Consider the following 27929-nt stretch of genomic DNA (forward strand, 5'->3'; position numbering starts at 1 on the left):
AAATCAGGACTGAAAAGCTTTGAGACCTTTTCTTCCCTTTCAGGTCCCAGTTTCATGGCACCTTTAATCAAATAGCAACTATTTTAAGTTTTCCTAACGGAATTTTAATTTGCTACACCTTTTAGCAGCACATATATTGGTTACAGAACATACTACTGTTCAAAAACCAAATCAAAATTCTTGTCTCAAGTTTGTAACCAGCTCATACAGCTGCTGTCCCCGCTCCCTGGTATTCAAGGTAGTGCTTCCAAGATTCACTGCTACAGGAATCTTTTGTCTTTTATATTTATTTCTGCATTTAAAAAACCAATCTACCCACACACCTTTTATGAATTTCTCAAAGCATTCTTAAAACTATTCTGGTTTTGTAAGACTCTTATGTACAATCTCCCTAGCTACAAAGAAAACTTTTTCTGCTAAATTGTTTTTACTATAGCAGAAGCAAAAAATGTTTTAACTGAATTTGTCTTTTCCTTCTGTTTTTTTTTAACTGTTGGAAAAGGAAAATCTGTGTACATCAACCATGCACTACAACGTTCTGGAGTCCTGCTATTAAGTACAGAATTACAGTGCTTTAGATCTAAGGGGTGGCTTTGAAAATATTTTCAGCTCATAATTCCAAATAGTTATGGTCCACAAACTCCAGATCGTTTTTACTTGTTGCTCTCTGGAGAGGAATCTGCAAAGGAGTGGAGAAGGAGGACTCAAAAAGTATGAATGTAGAATAGACAGATGACTGACAATGCATACATGGAAGGCTATACATAGGAATGGTCCTGAATCATTCAGCTGGGAGCGAAAGGAGCGTAAAAACAAGGACAGCTAGAAAAATGCATGAGCATTAACATCTTTAAACCATTAGATCTTCAATATTAACCTTTAAGTCAAATTTCAGGTATGGCTAACAGAAGAATTATGTGGTAGCAAATAATAAACTACATTTGTTAACTTCATGTTATCGTAGCACTAAACTTTTCGGTTTCTAACTAAATCAGGTACTAGATAAACATTGAGAGGATTTTTGATGATTTCTTCTAACCAGTTATCTGAGAAGTGTCAGTGGAATTTACTCAAGCCATTTATTTGTAAGTGTTCAAGACTGCCACATCTGTATAACGTCTAGCTAGATTTATCAAAAAACAGCAAAACTGCAACGCAAGATGCTGTGCAGAATATTCAATGAACCAGAAAGGCTTCTGCATTATCAAATTATTATTTGTGTACCTAAAATTACAGTATAAATTCCAGTACTGCTCTGAAATTAATAGATTATACTTTCCAGTGGGGTTTTTAGTAATTTACACCTACTTCCTGGCATAAGTGAAAATTAAAAACATTTTATTGCTATTGCAAGAACAAAATCAAGTCAAACTCACTTTACCCAGATGAGAGAGTTGTAAAACTCTGGGTCAACAGATTCTAAATCCTTGAGTCCTACTGGCTTGTTTAGGATACGTTTATAGAACGGCAGAGAGAAACCAGTGTCAATGAATTTCCCATGGAACAAAGCCTGAAGAACATGAAAACAGACAAAATAATGCAAAGGATGATTGAATACTTAATATGACAACATTCTGTACTTTGTACCAATGGAATTTGCCAGCCAAGGAATTAAAACAACCTAGAATATCATGATTGCTAATATGCTGAATTAACTTATACCAACAGTAGTTACATCCAAACACCTGATAGTAGTTTCAGTTGAAAAAATGAATTAATGATCCATCTGATGGTATAATATTTATTTATAGGAAAATTACATCAGAGAACCTCTTTCTACTTTTGAACTTACCATGGCAATGAATCTTCCAATAAATCGGAAGTATTTCAGATGGTCTGGATTAATATAAGAGGCTGGGTTTATCTGTAAGCAGTAGTTATCTTTTCCTGCATATTCAAACAGGCAATACATTGGGTTCAAAACTTCATGTGACAATAGAAAGAACCACTCCCTGAAATCACACAAACAACAAAAACACATTTCAAAATAAATCAACTTAAAAATTACTTCAGTTAACTCATGTTGACTTAGGAACTTGCTGGCACATAGGCAGTCATTCTGACTTCTTTACCAGAAAGTATGCTAAACCAAACCTGAACCAAACTGAAACTAACACAAATTACAAGTTAATATGCGAAGTTACAACATTATGCTGTCAGTAGTTTGGACAAAACCCTCCCTTATCTAAATGTGCAGATTAAAAGTCTACCACTGTTTTTAAGCTTTAGGGTTTTAGGGAATGCTGATGAATATATGCACTTCTTGGTTACATTCCAGTAAAGACCTCTGACTCCAAAGTAGATGTCTATTCAAATAAACCTCTACTTTGATATTAACAGTTGTGCCAAACGCTTACTGTAGTTCACTAAACTGCATCTCTTCAATCACTTTAATTCCTAATGCAAACTGTAAATAATTTTATACAGTTCTAAGACATGCATACATCCCTAAGGAACTGTCTTCCTCAGATATTCCAAGGAAAGATAAAGAATAAACTTCACTAATATTTTGAAAGCACTGCAGTTTAAGTATATAGTTTGGGATATTCTCCACACCAACAACTTGCAGAAAAAGCTACTATTTGCCATTTCAGTTTAGTTTACCTTGCAACACCTCCATAATCTAAGCCTTCTTCACCAGGGAAAATAACCCATAAACGTCTCCGTAGATCCTGAGGGCTGAAGCTCATTATCTTAGTAAAAGAAAAACAATCAATTCTTTTTAAGAAAACAGTTATAAGCACTGGCTAGGCTATCACTATTAGTCAGCGAGCGATACAGTGTTTAATAATTCAGACCATAAAATTAACTGTCCTGCTCATGGAACGTTCATGGAATTTGACGCGTTAGTGCAAACCTATTTCCATAGCTTAAGTAGTAAAACATGTAAAAGAAAAGGAAATAATAATTATGACATTAAAGACGAGATGCTTAGGCCAGCAGTCTGCCTGTAAGTATATGGCAGAAAGCCAGCCAATAAAGGGCCCAAAGTGAGCAAATTCAGTATTTCTTGAACACCACGCTAATGGTACCCCAGTTACAAATAATGAAGAGACATGATCAAGAACTCAAAGAAATTAGTTAGAAACAAAACAATAATAAACATACATCATATATTTCTTTATTTTATAGCTTCATCTCCTAAAGAGATAAAAATCAAAGTGCTTTGGTTGGTTGGTTTTTAAAAGTTAGAAAGAATCACAGATGCTAAGGAACTTTGCTAATGGTGGGTTTAATACAATGACCAAATTTGTAATTACGCTGATTTGGTCAATTGTCAGAGGTTTACATAAGAAATTTCACACAACACTTTTGCATGCCCAAGATACCTTAAGTTTTTGTTTGCAGTGAAAGGCACAGAATTTGGGTGAAGATTTGCATTTTAAAATCTTGTTAGATGTCTGTGGTAATCACCACACAAAACTTTATAACCCCAACAGAGCTATCTGCCGATGATGAACGACTAACAAGTACAAACAAAATGAACTCAGGTCTCTGTGATTATGTCTTCTAAATTATTGACAAGGCACTTCATTTTCCTACGGAAACCTACGTTTGCTGATGGTTACATAACTACTTATTTAACTCAAATTTTCATGCCCAGTACTAACATGTTTTAATACAATACCTGTTGAAATGAATCCTCAAATAACGTTTTTCTGCTCACTGTAATCTTTATGTGCTGTGGCATTGCCAGTTGCTGAAATGAAATTTTTCAGAGGTGAAATGTACAATCACTTAAAGTATCTAATACTGACTTTGGATGGTTATCTGTTGTATACATTGTTTTGAGAGGTACAGCTGAATTTCACTAATCCATATAAAACAAACCCAGTAATCAAGATACTTGAATTGTCATTTTCTCAATGACCAAATTACTTCCAACACTGATATCTACAGTGAGGTACACATGCCTCCAGATCCTGCTTAGAACAGGTTCAAATACAGTACACGCTAACAAGATATCAGAAAACTTTAACAACATTTGAACTCAGCAAGGTTTTCTACTCCAGAACTTAATTTAAAAAAAAAAAAAAAACAAACAGGAAATTTAGGTTATTCTGCACAAATTTCGAAGTGAAAAATTAGGCTAGTGTCTCTGCACGTTTTCAAAGGATTATTCATTGACTCTTGAAAACTGGAACATTTAAACTTAAAACTTTTTCCTAAACACCAAGTTACTTAATCTTTTGACACACGTAGTGTTTAGAGGACCAAGAGTGACACACCGAAATTTGATATTAAGTTAGTGCACACTAATGTGCAACACTATTATTCTTCAGTGTTCAGACAGACACACTCTGTGTCAAATGCCCTGCATTTTCTTCCAGAAGTATGTATTTGTGCAGGAATTAGAACTTCTATTACCTATAAAAATACTATGCCTCCATATATTCCCTTATTAACAGCAGAAAGAAAACACTGTTCTGAAACCCACACTTAAAAAAATGGAGCTAAACTGATGTTTTCCTTTATTCTAAAAAGTTTTAAAGCCATAGCTTACCTGGCTTTAAAGCATACGTGGATTTATACAAGTCCTGTTTTTATCCCTTCTAATTTAACTCGCCTTTAATAAAGTGGTTTTATTACCTTTACTTGCAAGGCACTGAAGAGTTCATTTAAAGCACATAAGCAAAACTCAAAAATACAAATAAATACTGCCAAGGAATTAATCCGTACCTGACACCAGAATCTGAAATAATGGACCTTTGCCTTGAAATCACGCACATAAGCTATCTGGGGTCCATTGTCTCTGGAACCAAAAAGAGAAAAAAAAAATGAATTTCAAAAGCGTTTTTGTAATTTAAGTAAAAGCCTGTAAATGTATCAGTCATACAGCTGTTTGGTTTAGTTGGCTATCTAGTTGGAAGACAGTTATTCACGTTTTTCCATTTTGCGGTGCCATTTCCAAACAAAAAAAAAAAATCTTCCTTTGTAAATTGTGGACTGCATACATGGTACTTTTTAAATGGTATTGATTAACAACTGCAAAAAAACATTCTACCAATAAGGATGGGATGACATTCAGGTAATTTAAGCTGGGAGTTAAATTCTTGTTTTAACTCCAATCTGGTTCCTAAAAATCAAAGAAAGAAAGGGTTGAGTGTACTTTTCAAAAGAAAGAATAGTAACTGGACAGAGGGGATTTGGTCATCAACAGTGCTGATGAAGCTCCTCTACTACTCTCAAATCTTATATACTACTTGGCAAGAAGGATTCTAAAAATGTTCAAAACACCACGTTCTTCAGGGACAGTTATCAGCGCACGAGAAAACCCCAGGAAGTTAAGAAGGATTACTACATGTAAAGCTTTCTGCATAAAAAGCATACAAAGGAGAAAAAAAATGCAAAACCAATGCATACTAAACCTCACTTTTGAAAAACTAGTATAATGTTAAAAACACTTACAGAGCAGACTTGCCCGTGCGGGGATCTATATATGTAGTTGTTCTTCTATTGTGATCCACAAAATATGGAATACCATCCACAGTAAACCGCATTTCCCAGCCCTCTGGTAAGGGTTTCTCATTTAATTGACTACGGAAACAAGAGAACATATGGTAACTGACCAGCTTAAGGTATTAAGTCAACTGAACAATACCCGAGACAGTAAAAATTTTGGCAGATCTAGAAAACCTACAGATTGACAAAATTTCCATCCAGTATTTATTCTGCCTTTGATTCCTCTAAATTTTCATGTCAGCTCTCAATTAGCAGAAATGACTGTTTTAAATAAATATTAGCTCATTTGGTTGCACTACCTGGAATAACAGCAAACAGAAACATAAGGGAAAAATGTAAGCAAGGTTTATGGATGTTTCCCCCACTTGAACAACAGAATTTTATCCTCTAACTATTGGGTTTCTACTCTAAACACAACAGTTTTAATAAGTAGCTTTTGGTACCTCATGTATCATCACTGCAGCCAAAAAAAGAGCTCCAGAATCACAAAAATAAAAGAAAATGCAAATACCGATCTTATATAATTTTTCAACAACTCCCAACTCAATTTTAGTATAAACAAGAAAGATCTCAATGTATCTGGAAGGCCTGAGCAGCATCACCCTGACGTGCTGGCATAGTGACTTCCCACCATAAAACGCCACCGTAGGACCACGCTTCTAACTGGGAGGCCCGCACAGCTGGCTGCCAGATTGTATTAAGAGTAATAAGTGTTCTCCACGGTCAGCTGCTGCAAATGTGACTGGGATGGAAAATATGTCATCTCTGGCTACAGCTATCACCTCTCCATACATATTAGGCAATTCCTCTCCTCCTCTAGGGAGGACAGATGAAGCTGCTTCACCAAATGGAAATGTTCAGCTCCAACAGGAGGAGCCGAGCCTGATCACCCTTCATCCTCAATTTCCTGCCTGTGTTCCCTACCTCAAAGGGTCAGAGTGACCAGAGCCCAAAATAAGCAGTACTCTGTTACTTTTAGTAATGCCTCAAGTTCTTTCTGTCACTTTTTTTTTTATTCCCTTTTTTTAAAAGCTGTGAGGAGGAGTGCTGCTGTTATTCAAGTTTGTCTTCTTTCTGTCTCTTAGCTATTGACTGTCTAGAAAGTGATCAAATTCTTATTCAGGATCCAATGCACTACCCCATCAGCAGTACGAAAGAAATCCCTCCCGCAGTGACACAAATGTTTAGACATGCATATCTTATTTAGAAAAAGAGCAGGAGCTGCTCTGGGGAGTGAACCTACTGATGTTGACCAAGACTTTCCCGGTAACTGTACTATTACTAAGTTGTGTTTTGACAGTTTCCATCTTGGCTAGTATCTTTTAATATTTTAACAGGCTGTCTGAAGTTTGCACAGGACAGTCCATGTTTCAGCTGTGGGCAGCATTTCCTAGCTCTCAGTTTCACTACTTTGTTACATTTTCATTCCAGACTTAGATGAAGCTGCAACTGATTTCTTACCCCTGACTCCTGGGATCTTCCCACTGAGTGATTCGTGTGTTGTGATTGACAAAATACACTCTGCCATTGCTGTCTGTTCTTTTTTCTGAAAAGACAAAAGGAAAAAAAAAAACCAAAAAAATCAAACCCTGCTTAATGTGTTGCTGAGACTACATCAAATAAAATAATTAAAATTAATCAACAGACCCTGTTACAGCCTCTACAGTCTTCAGGTTTTCTGTACCTTCTTTGATTCTTAGGGTCCTTTACTATGCTATTTATCTTTCAATTGTAGGAAAAGATCAATTTGAAGAAAGAAAAAAGTTAAGCTGTTTTCTCCACAGGGAATTCCAGCTGCTTCCATTACTGTGACATACCTTACAAGCAGTATAGACAGTAAACACAAAATAGGGATCAGAGATATACGCCAGTATCAAGAAAGCACAAAGGCACCATACTCAAGTTATGAGTAAGGAATAAAAAATCATCAATGTAGTTTTCAAGGAACTACAGTCATGTTTTCTCTCAGATAGTTTAGTGTATACCCATGACTGAATAAAACTTATCATAAATGGCCTGGCTTGGACTTCTGCGCCATTCTGCAGCTCTTTATGCAATTTTTATTCAATGTTGCAAAAGAAATACAGAATATAGACTACAAATTATGAAAAACAACCCAAAATCTGACTACTGCAGGTAAAAAGCTTCAGTTTACAAGAGAAGACTGGAAGTAGACACTTGTCTAAAGAGTTACACTGATAACAGAGTTCAATACGATGCGGAAACTCAGTTTTGTTGTTTCCTGGGTAATGCCAGCCTGGGGAACTTTCTTTGAAATGTTATATATGTAATGCAACAAAGCACAAGTGTGGGGAACAATAATTTCATGGCATGAAATTGCATCAATAGCAAAACTAAAAATCCAAATAGTTATATTTGAAAAACAGATGAGCCAAAATCCCAGGTTTAACTCTGCCAAGTAATTACTTGCTTTAAAATTATGTAATTCTGAGAACTTTACCTGTGTATCATGAAACTTGAATTCTTATATCTGCTTCATAGTCACACCAGAAATTAATTTTACACTTACATTTTTTTTTTTTTTTTTTACACACACACCCAATTATATTAACTGTAAATTATTAAACTGTAAAGTACAAAACCAAATTTACTCCAGAGAGAGGGACAAGTCGACAAGTGGTTAGTTGTCATTATCAAAAGCATTTTCAGACCAACAAAACTTTCCCAAGGATTGCTTGGAGAAGGAATTTGGCAGTCTGATTTAGAGGAGATTTGGGTCTGATTTGGCAAGAACAGGATGGGGGTGTGGGGGTGGTGTGATCCTGCCTAATGAAAGTGGTAAAAAAAGGATGACAGTACGAAGGAAGCTATTATGATAGTTACAGGGACTAAACCACAATACTTTACAGTTTTTAATCTACTTTGAAATATCTACTTTGGATATCCTTGTTGCAACTCTGTTTTAACGTCATATTTGATTACATTTAATGTTAGAAGATTTTTAATCTAGATTTTTATTTTATCAAACTAGTCTAGAACAGCTGACAAAATAATTTGGCAGAAGTATGCTTTAATGTTTAATTACACTGCATTACAAAACACTTTCAAGTCAGTCTTACCCCATCCATGTGGCAGAGGGCCAAGAGGATCAAACTCTTTGTTCTGTGTGGACGAAAAGTCCTGGTTCTGCAAGTCACACAAACAAATGGTGCATTAATGACTAGTCATTTGCTCTCCAGATGTTCTACCATAGCCATTACGAATTACTGGAATAAATACATTTTTGTTTATGTTACATATAAGCAAAGATACCAACAATTTATTTTTCTCCACAGAGAAGGCCTATTTTACAGACCTTGGCATGCTTCGTTAACTACAGTGCCAAGAAAATAATTATTCTTTGTTTAGTGCCCCTGCCTACACAGAAGGGAAATTAGTGCAGTAGCACCCAAAACAATCAGAAAGCAAACCACTTCATTCCTGCATTCAGTACACTTCTTCCTACCGCCATCTATGAGGTCCATTTTTGTTCTCTACACATACAGCAAATTTAGAATCTACACCATTCTTGATAAACAAGTAGGACAAGCTGGAGTTATCTAAAGTCTGCTATTCATCAGAGATAAACAATGGATTTAAAATTCTGGAACATTTATTTTCAATTTTCCTTTCATAACATTCACAGTGCATATTTCATTTTACCAACAGCAGAAATATATGTCCTGTGAGCTTGCTTTCCTTTCCGGTCTTTGGCCAAGCCAATACAAGTCACAGTACAAATAAAACAGCTTATTACTAAGCTGTAGTTTGTTGTGAACTAATGGCTTTTATCAATATTGTACATAAATTTTATGAAAGAACACCACCTACACGCAACTGACAAAACCCATCACACTGCCTGCAGTCATTGCAAGGACATGACCTAAGGTTACCAATTATTACTTCCTGTCATGCTACATATGCACAGATACTACATTATCGTAACGAAAAAACCATAAAAGTGTAGTATCTTTATGAGAAAAAGTTGCCCACGACCATGCCCAAAACCCAAACACACATATACATACCTTCAATATGCAGAAGAGAGACTAATGGGTTGACAATTTCAAAAAGATAGCTCTCTTATTTAACCTTTATAGTCATCATTATATGCCTTACCCCATATATAAATCTCTGATTAAACTGCTGCATAGCTCCTTGAAGCTGACTGCGCTGAAGCTGCCACTGCTCATAATTTCGGACAGACTCTAACGTTGGTCTCTGCCATGTTGTTGTTCTAGTGAAGTGGTCAACGTAATAAATTCTTCCCATGTTGTCAACTCGTCGCTCCCAGCTTTTAAAATTACAAGCAACAGTTCTCAATAGCACACAACTTTCAGGACTCGGAAGCACTTTCAGGCAAACAGGCATATATTGGAAGCAGATTATAAAGCATGAGCTCATCACCAGACTTTTTTTTTTTTTTTTTCCTCCTTTTACTCTCCACCAAAACTATGTAAGAGCTAAAATCGTTTGAGGAAAATCACTTTTACTTTGTTGCATACCGTATCAAGTCGGACCATTCCAAAATATAAGTTTTCAAGAGCTACACAAACCACTGTCAATATACACTGTCATTACTGCATTTATCCTGCCCAACCCGTAAGACAACAGCCTGCTGGTTTCTCCTAAAAAGACAGCAAAAACCCTGACGGTTTGGGCTGTAGAATGAAAGAGTTCCTCACCCTCTGATTTTGCAGAAAAGGAAGGTGTGGGCGCTGGGGTTTGGGCTGGGATTTTGCTTTGGTTTATTATTTTCAGTTCATGTGAAATCAGTAATATTTACAAAACCTGAATGAAAACACTACCATTCTAAGTTTATGTAATACACTAGTCAATCCCCTCAAAGAGTTAAAAATAAATTGAGTATGATAGCTGGGTTCCCATTTGTCAGACTGTCTGCCAGTTTTTGTTCTTTAGTATCAAGTTCCCTTTTCTATCCCCCATGTTTTTACTTTGTAAATCTGTATAGCATCTGAACCGCTTGAGAATGAAGTGCAACAGAAAAATTCTTAAGTTTTTCTTACATTTAAAAATAAAAAAGAAACATAGAACAAATGTGAACACCATTTCCATTTAGAGACTAACATCAGTGGCTGTTCAGATGCTAACAGCTGGAAAAGCACACTAACCAAAGCTGTTCTATAAGAGCATAGTAAATTGGCAGCTGGGAACCCTGAGACAAGATCAAAGGACTGCAAACAGTAACCTCAGGATAAAGAAGTAACCAAGGGCATTCTTGCTCAAGCTGATAAATTACCTCAATCCCAAAATACTTTTCAGTGGTTTTGGTTCTCTTTTACAGTTGGGAGTGCCTACTGTCTTTAACTTAAATCCGTTTCTCAGTAAAGATATACTTGTTTAATCATTGACAAGAAATTAAAATTCTGTTATTTTTGACATTCAACTCTTTACTATGTACTATGTATGCATTTTTGCAGAACTCCTTGGAGACAACCTGGAGCAACTGTTTGCATTTCTATTTACAAACATGCTTCCTAGCTTTAGTAAACTGACAGTCAATTTCTGAAAAATCCAGGCATATCCTAGGCAATCATATGACTTATCCTGGCTCACCTTGGAGGAAGAGGCTCTGGCCGATCCCATGTCGTTCTTTTTTCAACATGATCTACGTAATATACTCGACCATGTTGGTCTACTCGTTGCTCCCAACTGAAAAAAAAAAAAGGCTATTTTTATCTATCTTTCTTCAGATCTAACTACTTCAACTATTCATCTACAGTATAAAGGTGAGAAGTATTTGTTTCCATAAAATGCTTATTTCTAAATAAGATGTTTGAAACACTTGGTTCACAAGATGCACTAAAATGTTGTACAATATACTGGAGTACAATGTTCTTATTAACAATAATTCTACATTAACTAGAATACAAAAAACATTCTACATGACCACCTTCACTTTCTGGGAAACTGATGCTAAAATTCATGCCCACCTATATGATTTTAGCAAGCCATGAAGCTAAGTTTTGTGTTCAATATCAAGTATATCAATAACCTGTTGAACAATCATCTGCAGGGCATAATCCCCTTTTAGAGTAACATTTATTCAATTTAAATCCTTAAAATATACAAATTTTGCACATACCATGTTCATCATAAGGGCACATATTTTCTACTTATGCAGCATCTAGGATACTGACTTACCCCTGTATTTGCATCAACCTAAATGCAACATTGTTGGGAAAAAAGCATGCTAATTTGCCATTTCTGCTGAAATTAAAATGGTAAAGCAGCTACTAATGTTTTCAAGACAGCTTTTGTGTTTCAGAGTAATCCTATGAGTAAGCGAGGTAAATCAGACCCCTCCTACCTTTCGGTTCAGCTGCCTGCAAATTAAGGCAGATATTGCACCATTCACATTGGGAAGCTTTTGCTTTCCACTACTGAGAGTCCAGAAACTTCACCCTCCCCCCAGCGTTTAGAATCTAAATGAGAGCTTTGAGGCAACAGACCAACCATCTGGCAAATTCCACATGTGCCTGAAACACAATAGTGTGCCCATAGTACCCCCTGGAGCTGCAGTATGAAGGTCCAAAACTTCAGGACATACCGCAGATTATGTACCGCAATAGCAGCTTTTCTTCAGCTTACCTGTACCAGTATTTTACTACCTGACTTCATTCCAACTTGAAGACAGCAAGCTGCCACGCTATTTAAAACTTCTATGTTTTGCTTTCATGGGAAGATACGACAAGTATCAAAAATATCTCAAAGATTAATTCATCTCTTGAATAAACCATGCTTGAAGGCCTACCAGACAAAACAGTTATGAACACTTCCAACCTAGTATCAGGTGGGGGAGGACTTTGTTACGCAGCAAAAGGCAGATGTTATGAATGTTTTGTTACACCTACTGTAAATAAAAAAATAAAACCAGAAATGTCAGCATAAGAAAAAAAAAATATAAATCACTCAACTCGTACCCAGGTGGAAGAGGACCTTGACTGACTGTAGGAAGTGCCTGAGGTGGAGGATTTACTGGCTGGACTTGTCTTGATACAGGAGGAGTGGTGAGTGCAGCAGTTGCAGGAGCTGTTGTTGCAGCTGTTGCCCCCTCAGGGCTCTGTTCTGAAGATGTATTTGCAGCTGTACCTGCCAGTGATCCTGCACTGGCCCCATCGTTTTCCATGGATGTGGATGAAGGACCATTTACGCTTGCTATGATGTCACAGATATCAAAGACAGAAGGAAAAAAAGCCTTTAACCGATATTTACCACCAATGTATTTTAGAAGTCGTAAATCACAAAAGTAAACATGCAGTAAACTGGTATTTCAAAGTGCATGCAGTCACATTTTACAGTTTACACAAGAACTAGAAAGCAATTTTGTTTCACTTTGTAAAAATGCTTTAATCCAAGAACTGCCATCAACAGCACAATTTTGTGTTTTCTAATAGAATAAATCATATTAACCAAAGCAAGTTGTCTGCGTTCTGTAAACACTAAAAAATTATAAACAAAACCCTACTTTCTTGCACTGATGAGTTAATTGTTTCCCATTTATTATTTGGAATAATAATTTAAGAGATTATAAGCATACAATTTGCAAGAGATTTGACATCACACAGAAAGAAATTATCAGAATGAAAGAGGAATATATACATTCTCTAAATGTTTTCATTTTTTCTGAATGAAAAATTCCTATCATTTGATGGATAGGATTAAAAGTTGTACACAAGTCAGGCCTTATTATTGAACTACACTGGATTAACCTTTTAAAGCAATTACTGTGTCACAGTTTCCCATCCAGTCCCAGCATTTATCAGTAGTAATAATGGGACTACTGAAACAGACTGTAGTGTACTGAGGTAAAGGAGGTACAGCAACAAACTAAAACCACCAAAAACTTTTCAGGACTACTTCTCTTAAAGTTTTGTAGTTTTTAAATAACCAGACAAAATAAAAAAAATCATCTATCCACTTCCATGCAAGAGAGTAATGAATATTTTAAGTGCTTCTTTTTCACAGAATTTAACTAGAATCACAGAAACAAATAACTAGTATTCCAAAACCCAGTATTATCAAGTTGAGACAGCTCTGCAAGTCCTTTAGTAGATTTCATCTCAAGCCTCAAACTCAGTGGATGTCTTAGTGCAGCAACAGCATTGTGTTCTTTTTGTCCCAGCTTCACTACACGCAGCAGTACCTCTGCAATCACTACTTAGCAGACATGGAAACAAAAAATTTCTAATAGGAAAAATGATTAAGCACACACTGAATGCTAAAAAAAAATATTACTCCTTCAAAAGTTATCTGCCAAAGGATTTACCATGAAAAAATGTAGTTAAAAATCAGCATCAGAAATGTCCACGTTCATTCAAAGAGCGCACAGCTTTGAAATGAGTGCCTGGCCCCAGAACATACCAGCTACGGATGCAGGTCTGCGGGGTGTGGGCGGAGGTGGTCTGGAAGGCCTGGGAGGTCTAGTAGGTTTGCAGTTTCCATTTGTGAGCAACGGAGAATCGCTGCCATTAACAGTCTTGTTTTCATTGGGAACAACGTCTTCACAGCTTTCGAGGCCATTTGAGTTAGTCCTTTTGCAGGAAAAGACAGAGGAGAACTGTTCTAACAGTGTACGGATGGCGTTAAGACTTTATGCAAGACACTGGAATGTAATAGTTATGGCTGGGTGACAGTCTTACATTCATAATAATTACAAAAACCTGTACATCTGTATAAACATACTAGAGTTTATCTCCTGAGGTGTATGATACCTCGATTGATGAAGAGGTTGTGAAATGGATGCATGTAATCTCTGTCACTGAGCTGTCCTCTTTCATTTCGCAACTCAGTACACCTGCCTCTAACCCGGGCTCTGGGTTTTGTGCTTGGCTATTTCTGCCCATGAACGACACGTACCTCTAACGAGATGGGAAGCTGACTAAGACCTGAGAACAGCCTAACAGCCTGTGTGTGTTTACTCCACAGGGTTAGCGTATGCTCAGAACAAAATGGTTCGTATTTTTAGAAAACTTAATTATGCATACATCAGTTTCACCCCTAAACTCAATTCTGGAAAGAGCTGGAGAACTTAGGACTAAGCATTAAAGTTCTGACCAACAGCTATGAATACAAACTTTTCAACTTCACAAGAATTAAGGCAGTAAACAGCAGTACTCACCCGTTCTGTACTGTTCAGTTATACCTAGCAGTGTATTATCCTGATATACTTGTAGCTCCTTGAGCAAAGTTACAGGTATCTACATCTACTTCTAAAGCATTTTATTTTCAGAATATATTGAGCAAAATAAAAATGTTGTCAACTAAAATTCTAGTGGATTGTCAGATCAAGTACATAGGCCATCAGTAATAAAACCACAAGTTACTGTTTCAGCCCAGTACCTCTAAAATTATATTCCTTTATATGTACACAAAACAAAAAACCAGTAAGCAAGCCCAAGTCATAGAGGATCAAGCAGAATCATGTACATTTGACCTCAGTATCATTGTCAAACACACTTTTGCTCTATACCAGGTGCGGTGCACATAATTCATACCACACCACACTAATCCCAAAGTAAATGGCTATGGAAGTATGTACAAATCATTAGTGATCAGAAGTTTCTATGAGCCATAGCCTAGGTTCTCCTCAGTCCCAGAAAGCATACTGCTGTTTGAACTTTAAAGTAAAAAATGTAACCTTTCGTCTTTAGTGTATTTGACCAGTTGGCTTACGGTATAACAGTGCATACCAAAACATTATTATACATGTAACAATAACCACCACTAGACATATTGCAGATCATTTACATGATCCTCAAAATGGACCTTTAATGGACACCAAAACCCCCACTGGTTCGTACTAAAACCAAATCAGCTATTATTACCATTATTATTGTACTATTACACGCTCAGGCATTCTGAATACCCATGCATGAAAGCACTCTTGTGAGCATGAAAAGGAAACAGAACAAAAATAAACTCTCAAAGGAAGACTTTAGACAACATAGCTAAGAAAGTTACTATCTATTGAAAAAAAAGTGAAATTTAACTTAGCTATTCCAGGTGTCATCCAAGAGTGTTATGCATAGTACAGACCATTAAAATACTTGTACAACACAGGTTAATCCACCATCAAGTATGGCCACACTTTTATCCTACCAAGCAGCAAGGTACATAATCCAGTATCGACCTTAAAACACTGCAATTGCTAGACAGCTTTGGGTATCTTCTTAACAAAGCTAAATATAATTCTGATACCTCCAAGCTATAAAGCAAAACAGTATAAAAATAACCAGTGCCATTTACTCACCAGTGGGGTTTTTTTTAAATGTATTTTACTTTGGTTAATCGCTGGGAGAAGGATGAGGAACACAAAGGGATAAAAACTAGAAGATCTAGGTTTTGTATGGAAGTAAACTGAAGCTAGAAGATGGGGCTCATACAGAAAACAATTTCAGATGTAAATGTACAGATATAGAGTACTTTTGTTTAGGACATGCTCAGATCTTAACAGGCACTGTTGCAGGGCATACTCAGAATTTCAAATTGTCTTCTTTATAAAACATACAATTCCTCTTTCAAAACCGTAAACACTAAAAGGCCATATAAAAAGAAGAAAAAAGTCTTACCGTGTATCATTCCTTATTTTGGAGCTATCATTCTGTGTAGGACCTTAAATACCAGAAAGAAAAAGACAATAAAAGTTTAAGCAACATTCTGTATCATTTCCAAGAAAAGAGGTAGCCTTTAATGTTCACGTTTCTATCAAATGTGGAGGCAGTACACTATGCGCTGCTTATCTACTGTCTTACTTCAAAGCTATATAAATTTTGCATGTCTCTATATGCATGTGCATATGCTTTTTTTTTAAACCACTGTCACCATAATATTTTCACCTTATGGAAGTTATAACAGGATATCATATGACTGTATGAATATTCCCTAATACACACAGATCAATAACATTGCCTCCTGTCTTTGTAGCAGTATCAAGCAGTGTTATCCACTCTTCAAGTGGAGCTGGCTTTCTGTATTCTCTCCCTTATCAATGAAGACAGGCAAAGCAGGAAGGGCAACACCTTCCCTACAATCTTCTCTAGCTGGCTTGCAAGCAGCTGAGGGGCTTTGTTTTCTGGGGCACTCTAGCCTGGACCCTTCCCTTTCTCTGTAAATTAATTAGCATAAAGGCATTCAAGCAGGTATAAAATATGGCTGCACTCCAAATTATAGCAGCTCAGCCTAGATTTGCAAACATTTTGCAACTGTTTATCCTGCCAGCTTGGAAATACTTGCCTTTTGTGCCAGCATTTGCAATACTTGAATATGCAGCACAGAACCACTCATTCACGTAGACAGCACAAATACTTTATTTCCATAGAATTAAACAAATACCATTAACAAAGAAAACACTTATCAATTCTGATGGGAACTATGTACAGATCTATGCCAAAGACACGTATGTAGTCATGTAAAGGTTTATGATAATGTGCTGTTAGCGGGTTGTGCACAGCAGTGATTTTAAAACCAGAACCAGAAATCTTAACTTCAGAAGCTATTTAACAAACAATGTATTTGCCTGCAAGTACCTTTAGCCTGTACAGTAAGAATGTGTTAGACTAATATTAAACTCTTTCCTCATGTGCTCCAGTCCCCTGATTGTCTGGGAACCCTTGGCTGACCTGGCTCGGTATGTCAGGTCTGTGCGCACTGTCAGGCACAACGCTGCGTGCAGCCCGCAATGCCACCACCTGCATGCCGCTTCCTACTCGCCAGCAGCTTTTCCTCAGAAGGTGAATTTCAGGAAATGGCAGCAAGCACAGACGGAAACAAAGTATGGCATAAGATACTTGTTACTTTCACTACCTATTTCAATAAACACACCTCAGCCCTGCCCTACAAGCCCCACACAATCCCAGCACTAGGCTTTTATTTACAAAAAAATCCCACACCATCACATCATATGATTGATCCTTTTAACAAGATGCAAAGAAAGACAGATTAAAAGCTTTACAAAATAACAGTTACCAAGCTAGTGTGTTAATTCAGCATTCCTGTGGTACTTAGATGGAATCTCAAAGCAACTTCCTACAGTCCTCTAAAAAACCCAGCAAATCCAAAAGCCTAAAACCTGCCCGCTGACTGCTTAGCTAGCTGCTACAGCAGTCTCTCCAGTGCTGCCTTCTAGAGAAATAACATCTATTTCTAATCTTAATGTACAATACCCTCAAAAATGTTCCACCACCTGTCCTGCACCAACGGAATTAGACTCCCTTACTTTTTGTTTCAGTGTAATTACACATTTTACACATATTCAAGATTTTCAGCTAAAAATCATACTAGTTATCTGAAACTGAAGACACCAACTAAACAGAATAGTGGATCCCTCTCTGCAGCACTCCACAGGGAACAAGATCTATGAAAACATTTATTTAAATGAGATTTTAAGAAAAACTTAATATAAATCCATGTCTCCTAGTGAGCAGAATACTTAATTTGATATCATCATTAGCATCATAATAACTTATTGAACAGAATAACTGTTGTTATTAAACATTAACATTATTAAACATATGATGTTATTAAACATTCAGGGAAGCTAGAGGCTTTCATTAAAGTTTGAGATTGCTAGATATAAGTTCGCAAAGTCCAGAAAATAAAGATGTTGATTTTATTTTGTTACAATAAGGTTGAAAATCTTCACTGTGAACTATGACTCCACCTCAAATAAAAATGCATGAGTTCTAGTCTCTCCAAACAGAATGTTATAGAAACTGCTGTTATTATGATTATTAAAACATTGTGTTAAAGCTTTCAGACAAAAAAAGCTTTGTATATTAAACATACGTAGAGGGCACATTTGAACTGACAGGTACTTACTTCTTGTACTTGAGGCATCACCATTGGTTAGGAGCTCAGGATCTACCTGCATCCCATCTAGACAGACAGACAAATCTCCTACCACTTCTGCTGGTTCTCTGTCACCAACAAGATGCAATGTCACCACTACCTGCTCAACTGAAAAAGTACAGAAAAGAATGGGAGTTCATCTTACTACATGACAAAAAAGCTCTTTTTATTCAAGAAGCCAGTAACAGGCTACAGTGATCAAGGGGGAAAAAACACAAAACAAACCTCAGAGCTACAGCTCTGTCTTTCCATAATGTTTGATGTTTTATGTTTTTTACAGTAAAACTAATAATTTCCAGATGTCAGTAAAAAGTGACTAATTCTACAAAAAGGGGAAAACGGGAGCATAAGCTGGTTGCTGCCTAAAGAAAGGCTAATTACTACAGCAGAGATTGAGTCTCACGTTTCTGCCCACAATTCTAAAGCAATTAACAAATCTGTCCTCAAAAAAATATAGTTAGGAAATGTAATTCAACTTAATCTTCATACAAAGCAGATATCAATTCTATCTTCTGATTAAAATATTTCACTTATGTAATTAGAATGTGAAGACTTTGCATCACACTCCCAGATCAAAGGTATTTTCAGGGTAAATAACTGTTTTTCAGTGAAACAGAACTGTAAATAAATGTTCTTGATGAAATGTTTTGAAACAAAACCCAGTGAAACACTGCAGGGTATCTGGTGTCATACAGAGCCATGAGCTACCCAGAGGAATTTTCACCCAGATTCAGCAGGACAGTAACACTCTGTCAGGAGAACAGTTTATTACACTGCAATCAACACGCTGCATTTACAATGCCCACATCTGAAAGTCTGGAAGCAAACACTCTTGAAAGGACAAAACCTAAGTATGACAGCACAAAGCTACATGCTGTAGCAACATAAGTTCTGTAATGGCTGTGTAGAATTCCCTGTTTCTCTTTCAGCTTCATAGGATGCACATATTGCCTAAAGGCTAACTAGTTCCGAGATGCATGAAACAATACAACATAGCCCTGTAACACTATTTAGAACAAAAATAACTTCACACATTTCCTGGTCTAGCACCAGGAACATATCACAGTTTTCATTTTTAAGCTATATAAAAGGGAACACTCATTTCTTTAATTAGGCTTTCACTCTTGCACACACTAGCAAAATGATAAAATCCATCTTCTCAATGACACCGCGGCAGACTGTGTATAAGGAAAAAAAAGATTACACTGAAAAAGTAGAAGGAAGCTCATTAATGCAATCCATAGCAACAAAAGGAATTCTTGTGGGCCATCTAGAGAGTTACACACAGCAGTCATTAACAGACAATTATTGACAAATTCTGCAGCATTCCAAAGTACTGTTAATCTTATTCTTACGTTTCATACTGTTTGATTTCAAAGTCTCATGAATATCCAAAGCAGCACTTCCCAGAAGGACATCAGATTTTAATGTTTGATGGCTCCAGACTCGAAAATTTAATTTACTTACAGGAGTGACAATTCTGAAAAGAAAAAGTTAAGCACTGTGTAAGAGCATTTGTTGCCAGGGGAAGCAGATTAACTAAGAATTCTACTTCAACTGTCACTTAAAATTAATTAAAAATAAAGAAATAATGGTGGTAAAATCGAACCATTTGTAATTATCACATTCACGTATGCAGTCACATTTGTGTCATGTAAATCAAGACTGTTGCAAGACTGATCACAGACTGAGTACATTGTTTACTATTACCATTTTAAGGAAAATATCTATAGAAAAACTACCAGCTCACAATCAGCATCTGAGTGTAACCAGGATGAGAAGAAAAGACCGATTCTTGCAGGATCACATTTCATGAGTGTTCAGCATTTGTGCACCTTGATGTCAGATTCTTGCACACAGAGAGGGAAGACAAGCAAATTTTCTTTCTGAAGATGTTATCATAAATTTTTAAGACATCCCATACAAAGGGGAGTACTCAAAAATACTAAAAATTATTTCAAGGATTTTTAGAAGATGACTGTTCCCTAATAAGCTGGCACATACTTCCATCATATTATGACAAGACCCTCCACTCCCAGATCTATGCCAGCAGTTAGGAACTGGGAGAGCCCCTTGTTGGAGAAGAAACATGTGCAAACAGAAATATTTTCTGCCACAGCAGTGACTCAGTCTTCCTCCCCCTAGCTTCAAAACAAGCTGAATCAAACAATGCTCATTTCAAAACTGCCACATCTCACTAAACGTTTCGCAGCAAGATGATGACAGATGAGATAGTGTATGTGATGGGGCAAATCTTGGAGAATAATATAACATGTCCAATAACGCCTAATTTTTCTTCATTTTTAAAAGTATTCTGACAACAGCAGAAAGGTGAGCACCACAAAATAGCTGATACTACAACTAAGACCAGACTCACAAAACTTTTTTTCTGAGAAGTTGCTCTTATATTAAAATATTCACCTGCCCCTCATGTTCCCTTGAATTTTGAGAAGCCTTAGGACAGAGAAACAAATTTATACCAATATCAGTTGCTGATACTGTATGAACACATTTCTGGGTTGTTTTTTTACAAATCCCCAACAGCAATTTCAAAGTAATTTTTAATACTGATAATTCTTTTTCTATAAGGAGCATTCTAATATTTGTATATTTTTAAATTATTTTAACTGTATGAAACAAGTATTACAAATGACTGCTGATTTTCTCGGTGGATAATTTCAATGGTATATGGTTGCTAAGTTCCGACTTCCAGTGTCAGACAATCCCTTCAGAATATGCAGCTCACTTAACAGACTGCCTCGTAGAAGAAAAACCCACCCATACCCACCCTGCAGAAGCCATTACACTTTCCCTTTTTGTTCTGAATCTGAATGTAAGCACCTGTGTCAAAATACTTCCTAAAAAACAATGTACTCACTCCACTAAATTCCACACAGCATTAATGCAATCTTCAGTGAAATTGTTATGCATTGGGTGTCTTTGTTCAGCGCTTACTGAACAAGAGCAAAAATCACCCATCTATTATTGTGTGGACTCGCACAACACAAGCCACAGATATTTCAATTAAAAAAAAAAAGAAGGAAGGCAGGCTTTAAAAAGGTAGAATTATGCTTTTGCACATAGATAGGCATGTAAAGCACCAAGTTTTGTATTTCTTAAAATACTTCTTTGCAGTAGAAAGTAAGGTAAATAGTAATAACTAAAACTTCATAATAATCTGAAGAAAAGAACAGGCACAGAAACTGTTTTTATCAGGGAGGAATGTTCAAGGTGCCCTAAGAATAATAATCTAGAGTTTAAACACAAGTAAACCTGCTGGCACAAGACTGACCTCTATGCCAGCATTCCATGTGACACATTAAGAGAAAACTAAATTCTATAGAAGCTGCAGATCATCTCACAACAGAAATACTGGGCCAAGCAAACATCAACAGCTGTGTTCACCTTGAACTTAAATGTTAGTTTTGTACTCTGAAGGCACCAATTAATCAGAGATTTTGTACTTATGATTGAAATTAGACAGGCGCAACACAGAGCTAACTACCCATGCTATGGCATGACATACAACAGTGGTACACAAAGAACAGCTGCACTTTTCAGCCGCAGTATTTCTAAAACACTATAACCTTAAACGTGACAACAAAAACATGCATGGGACTGTCAGTTTTAATATCAAATTACTTTACTTTCCTTACCACTCACAGAATTAAAGCTCCTTTCATATGCCACATACATTAATACAGAATATATTCCTTCGTAAGCACTGGGTCCTTTCCACAGGACATAATGCAATAGTTTGTAAATATGTATTCCAGATTGTAGTATATTTGCTCAAAAAATCACACAAATACCTACATATCATGTAACATCGAATGCCTTGCTTAAAATAAAAACACAACCCTTAAGTCCATTGTCAATTGCATTAATTTAGCTCAAATAAAAGGAAAAAAAACCCCAACGTCAAACCTACACTGTAAGATGCTGTTTCCACTTCGGACTATTTGTATTGTTGCATTTTTCTGTCTTCTTTGACTGTCCATCTACTGAGACTTCTACATAAGGGCTAGGTCCAAACCATTTATTTTTTTCTTTTAGTTTTGCTGAAATAACTGTTCAGAAAGAGAAAAACAATTATCTATTCAGTAAGATTTGAATTGCAAATAATATTTTTGAGTTGTGTGCTTCAGTATTCAAATATCAGGTCATTGATGACTGATAATAGCACTCAAGTAAAAAAAACCACATTAGATGGACAAAAATACTCTTGCATTCCAGATCATTTTATACAACGCTGTAGCTCACACAAATGCCTAAATCACACAACAGTACTTCTATAACATCAGACACCGTAATTAATAACATTCAGTATTATATCCACAAAAGCACTTAGGTGTTGAAAGTAGAAAAATATCCTCTAAATCTCCTTCTGTCTATCACCAGCCAAGAGAATTCCTGGAGTTTATTGCACTTGCTTGTTAAAAAGCTGAAAACATGATCTGTCTGTCTCATATAAGGAATCATGGAAAATTGCTACCACTGCTGGTGAAAAGAACATAAAAAAGCACTTTGTGTAAGTTTTCTGTATCAAAGCAAACTTACAGAAAAGCCAACTAAAGGCAAACTCTGAGTTCAATAACTACTTACTGTTCTAGAAAGAACAAAACCTGAACAGGACTTGCAGCTCCAGAGCTTTAATTTGGGTGGATGGGTGGGTATGTTTTGTTTTGGGTTTTGGTTTGGGTTTTTTTGTTGGTTTTGGGGGGTTTTTTTGTCATTTTTTTGTTTTTTGAACATTCACCATCAACTGCACTGCTCGTGTCCCAAACACCATGGCTATGTTGCCTCCATTTAGCCAAAGCAGCATGCACGAGCCTACCTCCAACATTTGACTCTTGGATTAGGAGTGTTCTTGGATCCCTTGGCAACACTACACTACAAAACAGTACTTAAGACAAAGATATTATCATTTCCAATTGGCCAGTGAACTCCACTCTGTTCTAACAAATAACAACTTTGTCTCCTGTGGTTTTGTCACTCACCTCAGCTGCACTACATCTTTAAAAAGACTAATTCAAGCCCATATGGCTAATCTACCTAGATTCCCTTTATAGTCTATGCTCCTTTAGAGATTTAGAGAAGTAGCTTAGTATAAACTGCTCTGAACTGCTTCCAAGGGAAACTCTTTCTCTCTACACTACAGACATCTTACAGAAATTAACTTCAGTTACCTAATGCTAATTTTAACAAAAAATAACAAACAAAAAATCCCCTTCCCTTCATGTCTCTAGTACTTGTATACTACAGCATCTCATGCCTCAATATCACTAATCGCCTCAAAGGCATCAAGACCCACTTTGAGGCAGCACAAATTTGCAGTCTTGTACCTATTTCCAAGGTTACTTACTCAGACAACCTGGAAGTTAATGCAGAAGTAACGAAGACAGCAGATCAGGGTGGCAAGGATAGGGCAGTTGGGGGGTGCTGTTTACAGAAATGCCCACAAAAAAGTAATGCCTGCTTGCACAGAAATCATTTACATGCAGGCTGTGACTGAACTTGTAAAGAAATCAAGAACCATTCAAGTATCTTAATAATCTCAATTCTAAACACTGACACATTTCTTCAATTTCACCTTCTCGATGTGAGCCACAGGCCCTGCACAGAGCGAGCCTCAGACAGCAGTCACCACTTCAACCCTTAGCTCTGTTCTCTGTAGCTGTGTGGAGGATGTACCTCCTTCCAAGCCCCTTCAATTATTCTTTCCAATATTTCTCTTAGTCTTATGGCCCACTGAGAAAAAACAAGCTTGTGAGCTCAGTGTGATAGCTAGAGCCAGTGTAACTTATTCCTCTGTAATTCCTCTCTAGTCTAAGGCTTTCCTGTCTATTTTTGACAACTCTTTTCACCTCCACCGTACCAGCTTTGTGGAACTTCTGCATATACCCGCAGATCTTTCACACTAAGGGTGCAAAATTTACCCTTGGTCTTTCTAAACATAGACCTGCACACATCCACAGATCCCCCATGCCCAGGCATCAGCTCTTATGCTTCAGTAAAAATTGTCAGAGAGCGAAAGTGAGTAAACCTTGGTAATTGTTTCAACAGCTGCCCTGTTGGTGGGGCACTACAAAAAGCAAAGCACGTAATGTCAATGCATTCCTATGCAATCTACAAGTGCCCAATTACAGTAATATTCTCTCTCCAACACTTTTAATAAAACTACTTTACAATGGTGGCCATAAAAAAATATGGAACAAAGGAGAAGCAGTAAATAAAATTTAATGAACAGCAGTTCAGATTCACTTTGCTTGAGGTGTAAAACTAATGTTAGGAGAAAGTGTTAGATTTGTGTCAAGTGTTAGTAACTGAAAGCAGTATCATAATACAATATTACATTTCAAAGAGGACTATTCTGTGCAATTTACTTAATGGCATTCAAAAAGAACTATTCCTTCCTTTTTTTAGACAAAAATGTATCATGACAAAATGCATTTTATCTAAAATTGTGAATAAAATAGCTATATTTCTGCCAAATAATGATGGCATAACACCATCAAATTTATTGTGAGACTTCTCTTGGGTTTTGTATAACTCAAAACTTCCTGAAATGCAACACACTTGCAACTTCCATTGAATTTTGCGAAAAACACTTACATTTCTAACCAGAAAAGATATAACCTTTCAAAATGCTTACCAGTGATTTGAAGCTGTGATTTCATGGAAAAGCCACTGGATGGTCCTGATCTGGACCCACTGCCAGCCATAATATGGGCTGGATCTTGAATCTGGATGAAGAGACAATGTAAACATTTGAATCCTCAGACACCCAAAAGTTAAATCATCTGTTTTTTGACATGTAGATACATTATACTGCAAACAAACCCACTACACTTCTTTTCTTTGTTTCCTTTCCATTTCCCAGAAAATGGTTTACAAAGGCCTTAGTCTCTACAATTACATGTTCTGTCAATACTCATGTCCTAGGCAAAAGATGTCTTTTGATTTTGTCCCTTCAATTTGCCAATTAACTGAGAGTGAATGATACACTAACACCACAGTTTGCTGTACCTCTTACACCTGAAAATATCTGCTTATCCCGATGTCCTAAGTCCTGGGCAACAACTTTATCTTCCCATGTTAAGTATTAGTTGGTTTATAAAAAAACCCCAAAAACACAACAACAAAACCACACCACAATCCACAGGTACAGAAAAAAGACTGAAAATGAACTAATAAATTAAAAAGTGAACTTCAAATGTAGAGAAACCTGCTTCTGTACATCTTTTCTTTTCACTTGATGTGCTGGTTCTGGCTGAGTTAATTTTCTTCGTGGCAGCCGGGATGGGCTGTGATTTGGAATTGTGCTGAGAACAGCGCTGATAGCAGGGGGGCGTTCTCCTCAGGGCTGAGCAGAGCTCACACAGGGCCAAGGGCTTTGCTGCTCCTCGCCCACCCCACAGCCAGCAGGCTGGGGGCACCAGGAGCTGGGAGGGGGCACGGCCGGGACAGCTGACCCCCACTGACCCCAGGGACACCCCAACCATGTGGCATCACGCAGCGCATAAACTGGGGGGACACTCGGAGTGACGCCGTTGGTCCCCCAGGTCCCCGTTACACAGGATGGAGCCCGGCTGTCCCGGGGGTGGCTGAGCACCGCCCCGCGACGGGCAGTGCAGAATGAACGCCTTGCCGGGCTTGGCTTGCGTGCACAGCTTTTATTAAACTGTCTTTATCTCAGCCTATGAGTTTTGTCACTTTTACTCTTCTGATTCTGCCCCCATCCAACCGAGGGGGCAGTGAGCGAGCAGCTGGGTGGGCCTGGGTTGCTGGCTGGGGTTAAACCAGGACACTTGATCAGATCAAGTCTACAGACTGCGGCTGTAATTCTACAAACCACTAAACTAGAAGAGGAAATACATCACTTCTGAAAGAGGGTAAACCAACCTTAATTTATAGCCCAATCTTCCCTCTTACCACACCCCAATACTTACACCTGTGCTAGCCTGATCTCCCAATACCAAAGCAAGCAGGTATTCCAGCTACTCTTGGAACTGTATTTAATTCAGTATTTGGTTTTGGGAGGCAGGGGAGTGAAAGTGGACAATATGCATCATTTAGCTTCAATATTAACAGACAAAAATGAAATAGTGTGCTATTATATTAAAACTAGGCATCGCTTTGGAAATATCCAGATATCCTTGTCTCCTCATTTTTGAAACACATTTTCAGCCCAACACCCCTTACCAGCTACATTAGATAGAAACCTCTACAGCAGATTACCCACTGGGAAATGAATGTGTTAATGAAGATTCCAAATTACTTGCTGGATACAACCTCCTGACTACTTACCGCATCCCTTTCATCCCGTGTTCCCTTCTTTGTGCCATTTCCTCACTGTCTTCTGCGGTCACAACCATTCAGCTTCCCACCTGTCTGACCTCTCTCTCCCTGGGCTCCCATCGGCCAAGGCTCGGCGGCCGGTGGGTTAGCTGATCTGCATGTGCCCATCTCCCACCCACTGCTGCATGGCCCTGGGCAGCCACCCAATCCGAATCCCAAAGCACATCAGATATCACGTGCCAGCTCTCAGGTCACCTTCTGCACACAACATTATTTCCAATAAGGAAATAACACATTAGCTTAAGCTGCTGATACCTGTATCTTGAGTATAAAAGGCTAAACATACGATTTTACCTACTGACAACACCACGAGCTGCCTAGACAAGTGCAGATCCTATCCTCCACACGCCATGGAAAAGAGAATTCATAAAAAGAGACTCGATCTGAACATTGCAGCTTTCTTTTTAGAGGCTGCAACCTGAAGCAAAAGTCTGTATACTGTGACAATTACTACAAAATTTGTAATTCCACAGATACTTTGAAAGTGGTAAAACAGGCAGTTCTTGCATCCTACAGCTTTCTGATGCTAGTGTTAACTACTGCAGAATATGACACCACTAAAAAAGGTACTAATGACTTGCTTAAAAATAGTATATAGTGTTATTAGAGGAGTTCAGTACTGTTAATTACTAGATTCCAGGTATGGATCACACAAATCCTGCTAGAGTGAAAAAATTTTAACATAAATATTTCAAAAGTAGTCTAAATTTAGAAGACTCTGAGGACAATCCTTTATTTTGATTCTGTGATTAGTTCTACCAAACTCACAAGGTATCCTTTATGCTTTAAGAAGGCAGTTTAATAGCATCTAGACCAATACAGACATATACTGGATAGCCTACAAGAGTTTGCATTTACAGAAGAGCTGCTATTTTCTACCTGGAGAAATAACACTGCACACAATACAAATGCAATTACTGAAGGTGGTAATTTTCCACTGTCATACAATAAGCATATACAGCATACAACACTCAGAAGCACATTAAAGCTAACCTTCATTTCTAAGTGTGCAAAATACATCCATTACTACAATTTTATGTTTATTTTCATTAAGAATATGCAGGAAAAAAAATCAAGCACCTTAATCACAATCGAAATTACTGTCCTGCACACATATGTGCGAGTGTGTATGTAGTGAGACATAGTTTTCACTAACTAGCTAAGTAAAATTTCTACTGCCTCCCAATACTTCTAAGAAAAAGAAACTACATTACACATTGTTTAGTTCTCTCAGC

At 37.2% G+C, this 27929-nt stretch overlaps 1 protein-coding gene across 3 annotated transcripts in view; it reads right to left on the minus strand.

Annotated features, from left to right (window-relative positions):
• ITCH (itchy E3 ubiquitin protein ligase) overlaps nt 1-27929 on the minus strand; it is a 58932-nt gene that overhangs the window by 9778 nt on the left and 21225 nt on the right. For all 3 annotated transcript variants that reach the window (XM_055721545.1, XM_027799335.2, XM_055721546.1), the window contains exons 2-18: nt 24989-25079; nt 22265-22403; nt 19689-19813; nt 18304-18441; nt 16056-16098; nt 13849-14018; nt 12408-12642; nt 11041-11136; nt 9583-9757; nt 8544-8610; nt 6925-7009; nt 5410-5538; nt 4681-4753; nt 3629-3700; nt 2605-2693; nt 1793-1952; nt 1377-1510 (exon numbers count right to left, since the gene is read on the minus strand). In XM_055721545.1, the coding sequence (XP_055577520.1) occupies nt 1377-1510; nt 1793-1952; nt 2605-2693; nt 3629-3700; nt 4681-4753; nt 5410-5538; nt 6925-7009; nt 8544-8610; nt 9583-9757; nt 11041-11136; nt 12408-12642; nt 13849-14018; nt 16056-16098; nt 18304-18441; nt 19689-19813; nt 22265-22403; nt 24989-25058 (2000 nt within the window). In that variant the 5' untranslated portion in view covers nt 25059-25079. The remainder of the gene's footprint in view (nt 1-1376; nt 1511-1792; nt 1953-2604; nt 2694-3628; nt 3701-4680; nt 4754-5409; nt 5539-6924; nt 7010-8543; nt 8611-9582; nt 9758-11040; nt 11137-12407; nt 12643-13848; nt 14019-16055; nt 16099-18303; nt 18442-19688; nt 19814-22264; nt 22404-24988; nt 25080-27929) is intronic.

The sequence above is a fragment of the Falco cherrug genome, chromosome 10 (assembly GCF_023634085.1).
Source record: "Falco cherrug isolate bFalChe1 chromosome 10, bFalChe1.pri, whole genome shotgun sequence".
Lineage (NCBI taxonomy): Eukaryota > Metazoa > Chordata > Aves > Falconiformes > Falconidae > Falco > Falco cherrug.